This window comes from Coregonus clupeaformis, chromosome 30, assembly GCF_020615455.1.
Source record: "Coregonus clupeaformis isolate EN_2021a chromosome 30, ASM2061545v1, whole genome shotgun sequence".
Classification (NCBI taxonomy): domain Eukaryota; kingdom Metazoa; phylum Chordata; class Actinopteri; order Salmoniformes; family Salmonidae; genus Coregonus; species Coregonus clupeaformis.
This window is the reverse complement of record NC_059221.1, coordinates 22,075,285-22,089,085: the sequence shown is the minus strand read 5'-3', so window position 1 is coordinate 22,089,085 and position 13,801 is coordinate 22,075,285. Positions and strand designations below refer to the sequence as shown.

The following is a 13,801-nucleotide window of genomic DNA, read 5'->3' as shown; positions in this document are numbered from 1 at the left end:
GACTCCAATCAAGTTGTAGAAACATCTCAAGGATGATCAATGGAAACAGGATGCACCTGAGCTCAATTCCGAGTCTCATAGCAAAGTGTCTGAATACTTATGTAAATAAGGTATTTCAGTTTTTTTAAATATAAATGAGCAAACATTTCTAAAAACCTGTTTTCGCTTTGTCATTATGGGGTATTGTATGTAGATTGCTAAGGATAAATTTTTTAAAAATCAATTTTAGAATAAGGCTGTAACGTAACAAAATGTGGAAAAAGTCAAAGGGTCTGAAAACTTTCCGAAGGCACTGTATATAATATCATTAGGCGCACAAGCTTCGAACAGCGCAGATCAACAGGTGCAACCAACAGACAGGGTGGCGAACTCCACGAGGTCATGACAACTTGCGGGCAGTGGGTTTCAAACAACAATGACAAAAAGAGTATACCACCACCCAAAAGGGCACTTTGGAGACTGGTAGATCTATATCTGTGCATGTGCCTGGTAACTACTAGCATGCTTACAATTTGTGATGTTGTTCCAGAAATAGATAGGCCTATGCTGAAACATTTTCACATTTTCACTACAGAGGCATTTGTTATGTTATTAATTTCCACAGCATTGATAACCTACTTCTGGCCCAGTCGTTTTCCATATTCTCGGGTCCCTCCATACATTTTTCCTGTCTTTTTCTGTCTTTTAGGCTGGCACAAAGAGAATATGGAGGCTTGAACATCCATTCATGCCTGCAGAAGAAATGAGCGGATACTTATTGGTCTACCAGGTTCGAGAGGTAGGCTGTACCCTCTAGTGCAGTGGTTCCCAAACGCGAGGGGTAGAATAGTGGAATACACAAGGTGCGATGTCGAAATTTGGTTGTGCATCAGCAGTTTTTCTCATGTTATGTCAGCCACTGACAGTCACTCAATTAGCCATGTCAGCTAATAATTTTTAAATTAGTAAGTTAGTCTAGCCAGCTATCTAAACTTGTAGTAATCATGGCTGAATACTGACTGGAAACGCAGGGCATGTGCCCAGGGGCCCTGACCTCCAGGGGGGCCCCATTGATTTTGTTAGTCACTCTCACTTAGATATCATTAACATGGCATAAGTCTAGGCAAAATGTGTAGAATTGCAGGACACTGGCTTTAAAACTGCAAAGATTACAACAAAAAGGATAGCCTAAAGCAGAAACATCTTCTATACCTAAATGATGGACAGCTGATTAGTTACATTTTCTGACATAAAAATAATACTTTGCTATTTTCATTTAATTGATATGATGAGTCTATTTTTGATTTTGAGACACTATATTGTGATAGCTATGGTTATTAATCAATAAGTAATAAAGTACAATAATTAAAGGGGCTATGAATTTTTGCAAGTGATCGGCAAAGTGATATTCCTTCCTCATGGTCTATGTTTAGGATACAGTCGGTACCCTTGTTGCATTTTCACTCTGTACCCAATGGCTTTAAACCCTACATGACATACCAGAGAGAAATCACATAGGAATAGAAAGCCATAGAACACAGGCGTGGCTAAATGATCAGGGAAAACAACAAACTACTAAATAGTCCCAATGTGCGTATTTTGTTTATTTGCTTCCCAAATGATATGCAGCAATATGTTTAATGCCATGTGAGACACTTATGATTTTGATATTAGACGCTGAAAAATAGAAATAATCAGGGCAGGTTGCAGGGAGGCAGTGCTCAGGATTTAAAACTCACATCTCCATGAATAATTAACCAAAGGAACTGAACTGGTAGTATTCAACTGGGGCCTCGGAGGAATTACATGATAGTATCTTTTTATTATTTTCTTTTTTCAACTGATCCCTCAGTGAACGAACAAGAATTGTGTTTTTGACGGACGAAACTCAAATACTAGGCAGCGATCCTTATTCGGTGCTTCAGTCTAAAATATCCTTCTATCTGCAAGATATTTCATTCCCAAGGCAATTACAGAAATAATCTTTGATGGGGAAAAAAACACTGCTTTCAGTCAGTGTCTGAAGGGAAAAGGTTTATCAAAAGTTTTTTTTAAAGGGAAGCAGTGAATACAAGAAGGTTTACATAAACAGTAATTTCTGTTCAGTGGCGGGCCTCTTCCTGACTTTTGGAACCACTGACAAAGGATTGGAAAATGACCTCAGCATTGATTCATTCATGACTGAGACCCAGAGAACTAAGCAGATTGGGGCAATTAACTAAATCTTTGTGCAAACAGATAGAGGCAGTATTTGGGATTGGGAACAGGATGATAAGCTTTCGTTGCATGAACATAAGTCTGCCCATTTAAGTTACAGTGCCTTCAGAAAGTATTTACACCCCTTGACTTTTTCCAAATGTTGTTGTATTACAGCCTGAATTGAACATGGATTAAATTGAGATTTTGTGTCACTGGCCTACACACAATATTCCATAATGTCAACGTGGAATTATGTTTTCAGACAATTTTACAAATTAATACAAAATGAAAAGCTGAAATGTCCTGAGTCAATAAGTATTCAACCCATTTGTTATGGCAAGCCTAAATAAATTCATTAATAAAAATGAGTTTAACAAGTCACATAATAAGTTGCATAAACTCACTCTGTGTGCAATAATAGTGTTTAACCATTTTTTTTTATGACTACCTCATCTCTGTACCCCACACATACAATTATCTGTAAGGTCACTCAGTCGAGCACAGATTCAACCACAAAGACCAGGGAGGTTTTGCAATGCCTCGCAAATAAGGGCACCTATTGGTAGATGGGTAAATAAAGTAAAAAAGCAGACATGGAATATCCCTTTGAGCATGGTGAAGTTATTAAGTACACTTTGGATGGTGTATCAATACACACAGTCACTAGATACAGGTGTCCTTCAGTTGCCAGAGAGGAAGGAAACCGCTCATGGATTTAACCATGAGGCCAATGGTGACTTTAAAACCATTACAGAGTTTAATGGCTGTGATAGGACAACAATGAGGATGGATCAACAACATTGTAGTTACTCCAAAATACTAACCTAAATGACAGAGTGAAAAGAAGGAAGCTTGTACAGAATAAAAATATTCCAAAACGTGCATCCTGTTTGCAAACTGCAAAAAATTTGGCAAAGAAATGAACTTCATGTCCTGAATAGAAACCGTTATGTTTGGGGCAAATCCAATACAACACATCACTGAGTACCACTCTTCTTATTTTCAAGCATCGTGGTGACTGCATCATGTTATAGGTATGCTTTTCATCGGCAAGGACTAGGGAGATTTTTAGGATAAAAATAAACGGAATAGAGGTAAGCACAGGCAAAATGCTAGAGGAAAACCTTGTTCAGTCTGCTTTTCACCAGACACTGGGAGACAAATTCACCTTTCAGCAGGACAATAACCTAAAATACAAGGCCAAATATACACTGGAGATGCTTACCAATGTCACGAGTTACAAAGCCAGAACCCAGAAGCAGACCAGGACAAGGTAAGTTGAAACGAAGGTGAGTGTTTATTTACAAATTCAAGAGTGATGCTGAATAATCCAGGGAACAGAGCGGGCGGCGTTGATTAGTTGTTGGGGGTGCAGTGGTTGATCCAATCATGGCTCGGCAGCCGCCGACCACCAGGCAGAGGTTGGATGAAGGTTCCGGACGAGTGACTGCAGATGGAACAAAACGGAGGTAAGTAAACAACAAACCAACAAGGTGCAAAACAACAAAACTAACGCTAGAAGCTCTAAGACTGATACTCTGGTAAACCTACTGTTCATGGCTAACGATCCGGCAGGGAATGGATGTTAGGCCAGAGCCTAAGAAGGGTGATGATCAGGACCAGGTGTGCAGATTGCTGATGGGATGCAGGTGCGGAAATCAAGAGAGCTCCCCGGAGCGTTCCAGAACCCTCGGGAAACTGGAGATCACGAGCAGAAAAACTAGTCCACAGACAGGACCCGACTCAGACTGCCGGGATCGTTACAGTACCCCCCCTCCGACCAACGCCACCGGGGCGGACTCCCCGGAGCGCCAGGATGGAGGCGGTAGAAGTCACGGATGAGGTCAGCATCTAGGATCTGTCGCCGCGGAATCCAACTCCTCTCTTCAGGACCATACCCCTCCCAGTCCACGAGATACTGGAAACCCCGGCCCCGCCGTCTGGAATCCATGATGCGTCGCACCGTGTAGGCAGGACCACCTCCGATCATCCGAGGAGGAGGAGGAGGAGGCGGAGGAGGCAACAGAGGACTGAGGAAAACAGGCTTGAGGCAGGAGACATGAAAGGTGGGATGGACTCTGAGCGTCCTCGGGAGTTTGAGTCGAACTGCCACCGGATTGATCACCTTCTCCACCACAAACGGACCAATGAACTTCGGTAACAACTTCCTAGACTCAGTCCGTAAAGGAAGATCCCGTGTGGCCAACCAGACCCTATCTCCGATGGTATAGGTGGGAGCGGGGATCCGGCGACGATTCGCCTGGAGCTGATACCGGTCCGAAACTCTAAGGAGTGCCTTTCTGGCCCGATGCCAGGTCCGGTGGCAACGACGAATATGGGCCTGAACAGAAGGCACTGAGAGCTCCTTCTCCTGAGAAGGGAACAAGGGAGGTTGGTAGCCATACAGGCACTGGAAGGGAGACATCCCAGTGGCAGATGTAGGGGAGAGTATTGTGGGCATACTCAACCCAAGGCAACTGAGAGACCCAGGAGGTGGGGTTGGAAGAGGCCAGGCAGCGTAGCGTGGATTCCATCTTCTGGTTGGCTCTCTCCGCCTGACCATTAGATTGGGGGTGAAAACCAGATGTGAGACTGACTGTAGCTCCAATGGCCAAACAGAAGGACTTCCAGACAGCAGATGTAAACTGAGGGCCACGGTCGGAAACGATATCACTGGGCAAACCGTGGACCCTGAAAACCTCCCTAACCAGGATCTCGGACGTCTCCGAGGCAGAGGGAAGCTTGGCAATTGGCACAAAGTGGGCGAACTTGCTGAATCTGTCCACGATAGTCAGAACGACCGTGTTCCCCTCAGAAGCGGGCAACCCAGTGACAAAGTCCAGGGCCAGATGCGACCATGGTCGCCGGGGAATAGGAAGGGGGTGAAGTAGTCCAGAGCTGGGCCGATTGGTACTCTTATTCTGCGCACACACTGGACAGGCAGCAACATAACCCCGAGTATCCTCGGCCATGGCAGGCCACCAAAAACGTCTGCGAAGAAACGCCATCGTCCGAGCCACGCCAGGGTGACAAGCCATCTTGCTGGCGTGGGACCATTTGAGGACCGCAGGGACGAACCGACTCAGGCACAAACAACCGACCGGGTGGACCGTTACCGGGACCGGGCTGCGTCCGAAGGGCCGCCATCACCTCCTCCTCAATCTTCCACCTAACAGCTCCCACGACGCAGTTCCGGGGAGAATTGTCTCGGTCTTGGACCCACTCTCCTCCGTCTTGGAGAACATCCGAGACAAGGCGTCCGCCTTGCCGTTCTTAGATCCAGGTCGGAACGTCAGGGAAAAAATTGAATCGTCCGAAAAACAACGCCCACCTGGCCTGACGGGAGTTGAGACGTCTAGCCGATTGCACGTAAGCAAGATTCTTGTGGTCAGTCCAGACAATAAACGGTTGCTCCGCCCTCCAACCAGTGGCGCCACTCCTCCAAGGCAAGTTTCACCGCGAGAAGCTCCCGGTTACCCACATCGTAATTCCTCTCCGCAGGCGAAAGGCGACGAGTAGTAGGCGCAGGGATGGAGTTTACTGTCCGTGGAGCATCGCTGCGACAGGATGGCGCCAACTCCCACATCAGACGCGTCCACTTCAACGACGAACTGACGGGCCGTGTCCGGTTGAGAGAGAATCGGTGCGTTGGTGAATCGCCTCTTCAAATCCAGAAACGCTCGATCCGCCTCCGGATTCCACTTGAAGCTCCTGATACTGGAAGTCAAGGCAGTTAACGGAGCGGCCACACGGCTGTAATCCCGGATGAATCTGCGGTAGAAATTCGCAAACCCCAAAAATCTCTGGAGCTGCAATCTCGTACCGGGCTGGGCCCATTCCAGAACCGCTCTAACCTTCTCCTGGTCCATCCTAATCTCTCCCCTGGAGATGATGTACCCGAGAAAGGATGTCGTGTGGGCGTGAAACTCGCACTTCTCGGCCTTCACGAACAGGCGATTCTCCAACAATCGCTGCAGAACCTGCCGGACATGCTGGACGTGGTCGGAAGGTTCCTTCGAGAAGATCAGAATGTCATCCAGATAAACAAACACAAAGAGACCGATCATATCTCTCAGGACGTCGTTCACCATACTCTGGAATACCGCTGGAGCATTGGTCAATCCAAACGGCATCACCTGATACTCGAAGTGACCCATCGGTGTATTGAAACCCGTCAACCACTCGTCTCCCTCTCTGATCCGGACCATGTGATACGCATTGCGTAGGTCTAGCTTGGTGAACACCGTAGCACCCTGTAAGAGTCGAAGGCAGAACTCATCAAGGGCAGGGGATACTTGTTCTTGACCGTGATGTCATTCAACCCCCGATAATCAATACACGGTCGAAGAGAGCCATCCTTCTTACCCACAAAGAAGAATCCTGCCCCCAGGGGTGATGACGAGGGACGAACGAGACCAGCAGCTAGGGACTCCTTGATGTAGGTCTCCAAAGCCTCACGTTCAGGGCGGGAGATACTGTATAACCTTCCTTTGGGGTAGACAGCTCCAGGGAACAGGTTGATGGCACAATCATATGGTCGGTGGGGAGGGAGTGACAGAGCCTTCTGCTTACTGAACACTTCCCCCAAATCGTGATATGTCTCGGGAACCAGGGACAAATCTGGGGGTTTAGCCTCAATCACCTGACTGGGAACCGAATGGGGACAGGCAGTCTTGAGACAGTTAGCATGACAATCAAGGCTCCAACTCGTTACCTTGCCCGTCACCCAATCGAACGTGGGATTGTGTTCCTTCAGCCAGGGGTATCCAAGGACCAGAGGAACATGGGAAGACGGCAGAATGAAGAATGAAATCATCTCCGAATGATTCCCCGACAACAGCATCTTAACCGGTTCAGTCCTCATCGTGATACGTGCCAGACTACTGCCGTTCAGAGTGGTCGCTTCAATGGCTTCCGGCAATTGCTCCTTGGAAAGCCCCAGCTGTTCCACCAACTCGGCATCAAGAAAGCTTCCATCGGCACCTGAATCGATAAAGCGTTAATCGCTAAGCTCTGATTCCTGTTCACAAGGGTAGCCGGGAAACGGGGTCTGACAGAGGTATTGAGAGGTCGAAACTGGCTCGCTAAAAGTCCTCCCAACTTTAGCGAGCCGCGCAGTTTGACGACCGCCGGGAACAGGTGGCGAGGTAATGTCCCGAACCACCACAGTAGAGGCAACAGTTAGTCCTACGTCTGAGTTGGCGTTCCTCCTTGGTTAACCCGTGCCGCCCTACTTGCATTGGTTCCGAATCGGGAGACAGGACCTCTCCACTAACCCTGTGTGGTGGACGATGATCGACGTATTCTGGTCCAATCCCCGACCCGACTGGAACCTGAGAAGCTGATCGATTGGACGGACCCCCATTGCTTCTCCCTCCTTCGCTCTCGGACTCGATTATCCACCCGAATAGACAAGGCTACCAAGCTGTCCAGGTCACTAGGCTCGGATAGGAGATCAACTCATCCTTGAGCTGCTCCGACAGACCCTGGTAAAAGGCCGCTTGCAAAGACTCCTCATTCCACCCACTCTCCACAGCCAACGTCTTGAACTCGATCACGAAGTCGGCCACGCTGCGAGTTCCTTGGTGAAGCGAAAACAGGCGCCTAGCTGCGTCCCTCCTCGGACGGAATGGTCGAAAAGCTTCCTCATCTCGGCCGTGAACCCCTGGTATGAAGCCATGCAGGGGTCTTGTCGTTCCCAAACGGCTGAAGCCCACTCCAGCGCTCGACCACGCAGCAACTCAATCACAAAGGCTATCCTAGCCTTGTCTGTGGCATAAGAGTAGGGCTGTAGATCGAACACTAACCCACACTGCATAAGGAAAGAACGGCATCTTCCCAGCTCCCCCTCATATTTATCCGGCGTCGGAACCTTGGGCTCACGGAAGGACACCGCTCCAGACGCGGCAGGCGAGATGGGTGAAACCGGTAGTGGATCCTCCACCGGAAACTTGCGCTGGTTCTGGACCTCCGTCAGACCGGTAGAAAGGTTCCGAACTGCCAACACGATCTCCTGTAGCTCCGTGCTATGATGGCCCAACATCTTCTCCTGATGGGTAATGGCATGGCGAACAGAGTCCAGGTCCGCTGGGTTCATACTGGCCGGATCGTTCTGTCACGAGTTACAAAGCCAGAACCCAGAAGCAGACCAGGACAAGGTAAGTTGAAACGAAGGTGAGTGTTTATTTACAAATTCAAGAGTGATGCTGAATAATCCAGGGAACAGAGCGGGCGGCGTTGATTAGTTGTTGGGGGTGCAGTGGTTGATCCAATCATGGCTCGGCAGCCGCCGACCACCAGGCAGAGGTTGGATGAAGGTTCCGGACGAGTGACTGCAGATGGAACAAAACGGAGGTAAGTAAACAACAAACCAACAAGGTGCAAAACAACAAAACTAACGCTAGAAGCTCTAAGACTGATACTCTGGTAAACCTACTGTTCATGGCTAACGATCCGGCAGGGAATGGATGTTAGGCCAGAGCCTAAGAAGGGTGATGATCAGGACCAGGTGTGCAGATTGCTGATGGGATGCAGGTGCGGAAATCAAGAGAGCTCCCCGGAGCGTTCCAGAACCCTCGGGAAACTGGAGATCACGAGCAGAAAAACTAGTCCACAGACAGGACCCGACTCAGACTGCCGGGATCGTTACAACCAAGAAGACATTGAATGTTCCTGAGTGGCCTAGTTACAGTTTTTACAGTACTTAAATGGCAAGACTTGGAAATGGCTGTTTAGCAATGATCAACAACCAACTTGACAGAGCTTGATGAATTTTTTTAAGAATGTGTAACTATTGTACACTCCAGGTGTGCAAAGCTCTTTGATACTTACCCAGAAAGACTCACAGCTGTAATCGCTGGCAAAGGTGATTCTAAAATGTATTGACTCAGGGGTTTAATACTTATCTAATCAAGATATATTACTGTTTTATTTTTCATAAATGTTTTACTAATGTTAGAATTTGTCTTCCACTTTGACAATTTTGTGTAGATTGTTGACAAAAAATTACAATTAAATCCATTTTAATCCCACCTTGTAACACAACAAAATGTGGACTGTATGTAAGGCACTGTATGCTGTTTTCAGAGACTCTTGGCCTTGTTCAATCAAAACTGGTAGCCTAACTGGGTTTTCCAGGATAAGTCCAACACAACATTATCCCCAATCAGCGAGAAAAGATTTGCACACAAAATAATAAAAAACAATGCAATAGAAAGGATTTTTTTTCAGTTACAAACCAATTCCCTATATCGCATACCCAAAATACATAGAGATAGACATCCGAACACATTATTTAACGAAGGGGCGAACTATACTTACCATTAGTGCGATGTCTTCTGTGCAGCTCTTCTGACTGAAACGCTTACGTAAATCACTGTTAACTCATAATCACTGTTAACTCTCCCCTTCCCCCAATGTTTCTATTGGTCTGTACCAGTCAGAAACGTTCCCCTGTACACTTTTTTTTGGGTCAATCAAGCTGGCCATCTCTGCTGAGGAAAAAGTACAAAACATATTTACATTTTACATTTTAGTCATTTAGCAGACGCTCTTATCCAGAGCGACTTACAGTTAGTGAATACATATTTTTTTATACTGGCCCCCCGTGGGAATCGAACCCACAACCCTGGCGTTGCAAACGCCATGCTCTATCAACGGAGCTACATCCCTGCCGGCCATTCCCTCCCCTACCCTGGACGACGCTGGGCCAATTGTGCGCCGCCCATGAGTCTCCCGGTCGCGGCCGGCTGCGACAGAACCTGGATTCGAACCAGGATCTAGTGGCACAGTTAGCACTGCGATGCAGTGCCTTAGACCACTGCGCCACTCAGGAGAAACATAAAAAGCTTGGATGATCTAGTCTCAGGGAAGAAAATGGGCAACTGAGGAGGACAGAGGGAGTATTTGTTGACATTGTATCGAGTGCAAAGCTGAGGTATTTGAGGCACAGGGGGGCCAGGTATTTGTCAGTCAGTGTTCAGGGTTTCTGGTGCTTGCTGTGTATCCAACTCAAACAACAAAAGACCCATTGAGGCAAGCAGTTTTTTCTTCTTCTTTGAACTCAAAGCTTCCTGTAGGGCTGTGACTGTCCACTGCAGAGCAGGGCTTATGTGTTAGCCAGCCTCAAGTTATTCAGACAAAACACAAAGAGGGTATGAAGATTATAAACCTGCACTTCAACACCATATGGGGGTTGTATATGGCTGCATTATAGATACAAAACAGCTAGGCCCTCTTAGGACAGGAAGAGTACAGGCCAAGATGCAACAGAGCTAAGGCTACAGTACATTCAGAGTTTGATTTGCCCTGTCATATGTTCCTGGATTTAATTATTTAGATATGAAGGTCCTACAGTACCTAACATTCTATGACAATGTTCTTCTGGCCAAGTAACTTACCATCTTGCCTGCCATCTCATTATTATTCTGTTCTAATAGTCTCCCAGCCAGCCAGGGTGAACATTAATTTGGGCCGCAGACATTAGATGGCTATTATTGGTGAGAATATTCCCTGCTCACTTTATTGGAAGGCAGTGAGCTCTCACACCCCTAATGTCTGCTTTCCCCAGACACCCAATTCAAACCCTGGCTTGACAGGCCCCTCTGGCCCCCTCCTCCAGATCCCTTAACTCCAGGGAGCCTACTGATGCATGTCCAGGCATAAATTAGCAAGGCCTCTGCTCTGCTTTGCTGTGTGTGTCAGACACTGGCCAGGCGATAAATTGAATCTCAGGGAGCAGGATTAGCACTAATCCCAAACATCCTACAACGTTTAATCTCTACTGGGAGCCAATTGGAGTAATTGTCACACTGTCTCACACACCAGATGTGTATGTCCATGTGCTTGTAATATATGTCTGTGTGTAATGTAATCACATACCAGGTGTGTATTTCTCTGTCTATTGAGTAATGGACAAAACAAAATAGAAAATAGAAAAATAGACATTCTAAGTACAGAGGTTCTGGGTTGCATTTTATGGGGCCCTTCACTATTACAATGCAGGATATGATACATTCCACCATTTGCAGTTGCGTTTTAAACTCTGTGATTTAAACCAAAACCATCTCACAGAGGTATTTACTTGTTTCCCAATTACACAGGAATAAGGGACAGCACCCAAATGTCCAGCCAGTCACATTACAACCCATTATTCATTCAATACAAATGCACCTACTACTGTCAGCCTACACAGTCACTATCACAGGCAAACACTGCATTCTGTAAGCAGCAGAACAACTGTAAGATCCTCTTGTTTGAAACTGCCTTTCATTCAGAAAACAATGACCAATGAATGGACAATTAGTTTATACATACAGTTAAAATACAAAATAATGGCATAGCCCACAGTTTACTGATGGACTGATTTATTCTATGTAATAAATCTCTCACTTACCTCCATTTCCTCCTCCTCTGGCTGTGTCCACGCTGGAGCGAGAATGGCATCCCCTCACTGATACTGTATAGAGAGACAATGGGTAGTGGGGGGAGGAGTTAATGTGTGAGCTGGAGGAGAAAGTGGAGTGGAGACAGAGGGAGTAAAGCAGAATGAAAATGGAAAGAGGGAGAGCTTTGGAGGATCAATTGCTGACAATACTCACAAATTCATAAATCTGACGAAACGCTGCTGGAGTGGCAATTTTAGAAATCCCAGTTGCAGTGTCGGAGAATAATCAAGCAAAAATCGCTCTTATGGGGAAATGAAATGGGGAAAACACAAGGACTGGGAGAGAGAATGGGTCCTGGCTTTAAACAAATCCCCTTCTTAAGGGGGTTTCTTTGAATGAGAGTTCTTAAGATTTCGAGTTGGCAGTGTGCCCATGTATGTTGGATGGAGAAGATAAAAAAGAGGGTTGTAGGGGGGCATCTATTGTGTGAGTCCCCTTCCTTTCAACCCTGGCACTCCAGTTGATCTTTGCAGGTGGCGGGTGGCTGCTGAATATTCCCAAAGATTCTTTGTTTATCAACCTCTGGGTTGGAAGGTTTTTTGTACATTTTGTTTCATCTGTTACATTGTAACTGCCGACATTGACATGAACTTTGATATCTTCTCCCAGCACAGAAACGTAGTGGATTTACATGGAAGAAAAGAGCAGGCAAATGAAACATGTCTGAGAAGCAGTGGGACTCAAATCAATGCAGAAAAATCCTGGTATCCTCATTCCTCAGAGAGCTTTTTCACTATTCTTTGTTCAGGCCTTCTTTCTTCCTTCTTTGTCCTCTTTAAGAGTCCATCACTGGCAGAGGGAGAATGCCGCTTGCAGTGCAGGGATGAAGCCAGCAGGTGTTGTGCCCCTCTCTTAGCCACATTCTCTCTCTCGCTCTCTCTCTCAGCTTTCTCCTCCTCCCTCCATCCGCTTCCCCTATTAACACATTCCCCTCTGCTTTAAAAAAACTGGGTCAAGGGAAGGGGGAGAAAATTAGCTACTCTATAAGTAAGAACAAGAGGAGAGAAATAAAGAGGAAGAAACCAGAGGGAGAATAACAGTGAATTGTTGAAGATTTAATAAGTAAAAAGGTTTAGGACATGATATCATGACAACTTGTTCACCGCTGTAGATATTCTGATGAGAAAAAAAGGAGTAAAATAGAGTAGGTTGGAGAATGGTTAGATGGAGGGGAGTAATGAAACTGCTTCCCCTCTCTCTCTGCATCCCTCCTCTACTCCCTGTCTGACTGTATGCTGCACAGCTTGTACTGCATCAGTGCTTCTAGAAAAGCCCTCACTCACAGTCTCCCCGCCGCCACCACCCCGGCCCCCACTCTACTCTCTCTCTGTCTCGCTTTCCCTCAAATAGATGCACAGGCTCAGTTCATTACTATTCACCAGGTCTCACTAAGACACGCTTCACTGCCCTACTCAGGAGAGGAAAGAGGGAAGGGTGGAGGTAGAGACGGAGAGGTCGAGGGAGAGACATTTTGTAATAGAGGAGAATAAATCACAATAGACTTATCTCTGTCCAGATGTGTGTAAAAAACACTTCCTAGACTGTAGTGTGCGATGCCTCATCTGGTGGTTTGTTTTTCTGTTGTGTGACCGCATATACAGTATCCAGGTAAACAACAACGCTAGTTTTATCCTAATCAGCACCACCCCTATTATCCCTGAGTCTGGCAACAAATGCAGCCAGCTAATGGAGCTTTCTGCTGTTTGGATTGAATCTCCACTGCTACTGCACATTACAGATGTATATGTTCATGCATGGAAACTGTTAAAACGCTTAGGCCTTTTGTGCATGATAAGCATAAATACTTGACACATCAATCTAGTCTAGTGTAACATCCATTTTGGGAAATCTCCCCTTCCACATAAACTAATCCTCTGTTATCATGTGTCATCCTTACTTTTTTCTCTCCCACCATTTTGTGTTATCAGTCTAAGAAGGAGAGCTTTAGATTTTTTTGCCCTTTCAAAATGGAATCCCACTAAAACTAGAGTTCACTAGAGTTGACACAATAATATGACGATTGCTTTCGACCACATAAAACATCTGGGAATTCAGCCATGAACTAACTTCCAACATGAGTACTTAAAAGATACCGGGAAAAATACCTTTGATATAAAAGTGTGTTTTGTCAAGAATAATTGTAATATTATGGCTCTTCAAACAAATTGACAAACAGT

At 46.2% G+C, this 13,801-nt stretch overlaps 1 protein-coding gene across 1 annotated transcript in view; it reads right to left on the bottom strand.

Moving 5' to 3' along the window:
- LOC121545644 (lamina-associated polypeptide 2, isoforms beta/gamma) overlaps positions 1-11,626 on the bottom strand; it is a 43,721-nt gene extending 32,095 nt beyond the window's left edge. Inside the window, exons 1-2 of the mRNA XM_041856364.2 lie at positions 11,573-11,626; positions 9,499-9,671 (exon numbers count right to left, since the gene is read on the bottom strand). Of these exons, the coding sequence (XP_041712298.1) occupies positions 9,499-9,501 (3 nt within the window). The 5' untranslated portion in view covers positions 9,502-9,671; positions 11,573-11,626. The remainder of the gene's footprint in view (positions 1-9,498; positions 9,672-11,572) is intronic.
- Between the last annotated feature and the right edge of the window lie 2,175 nt (positions 11,627-13,801).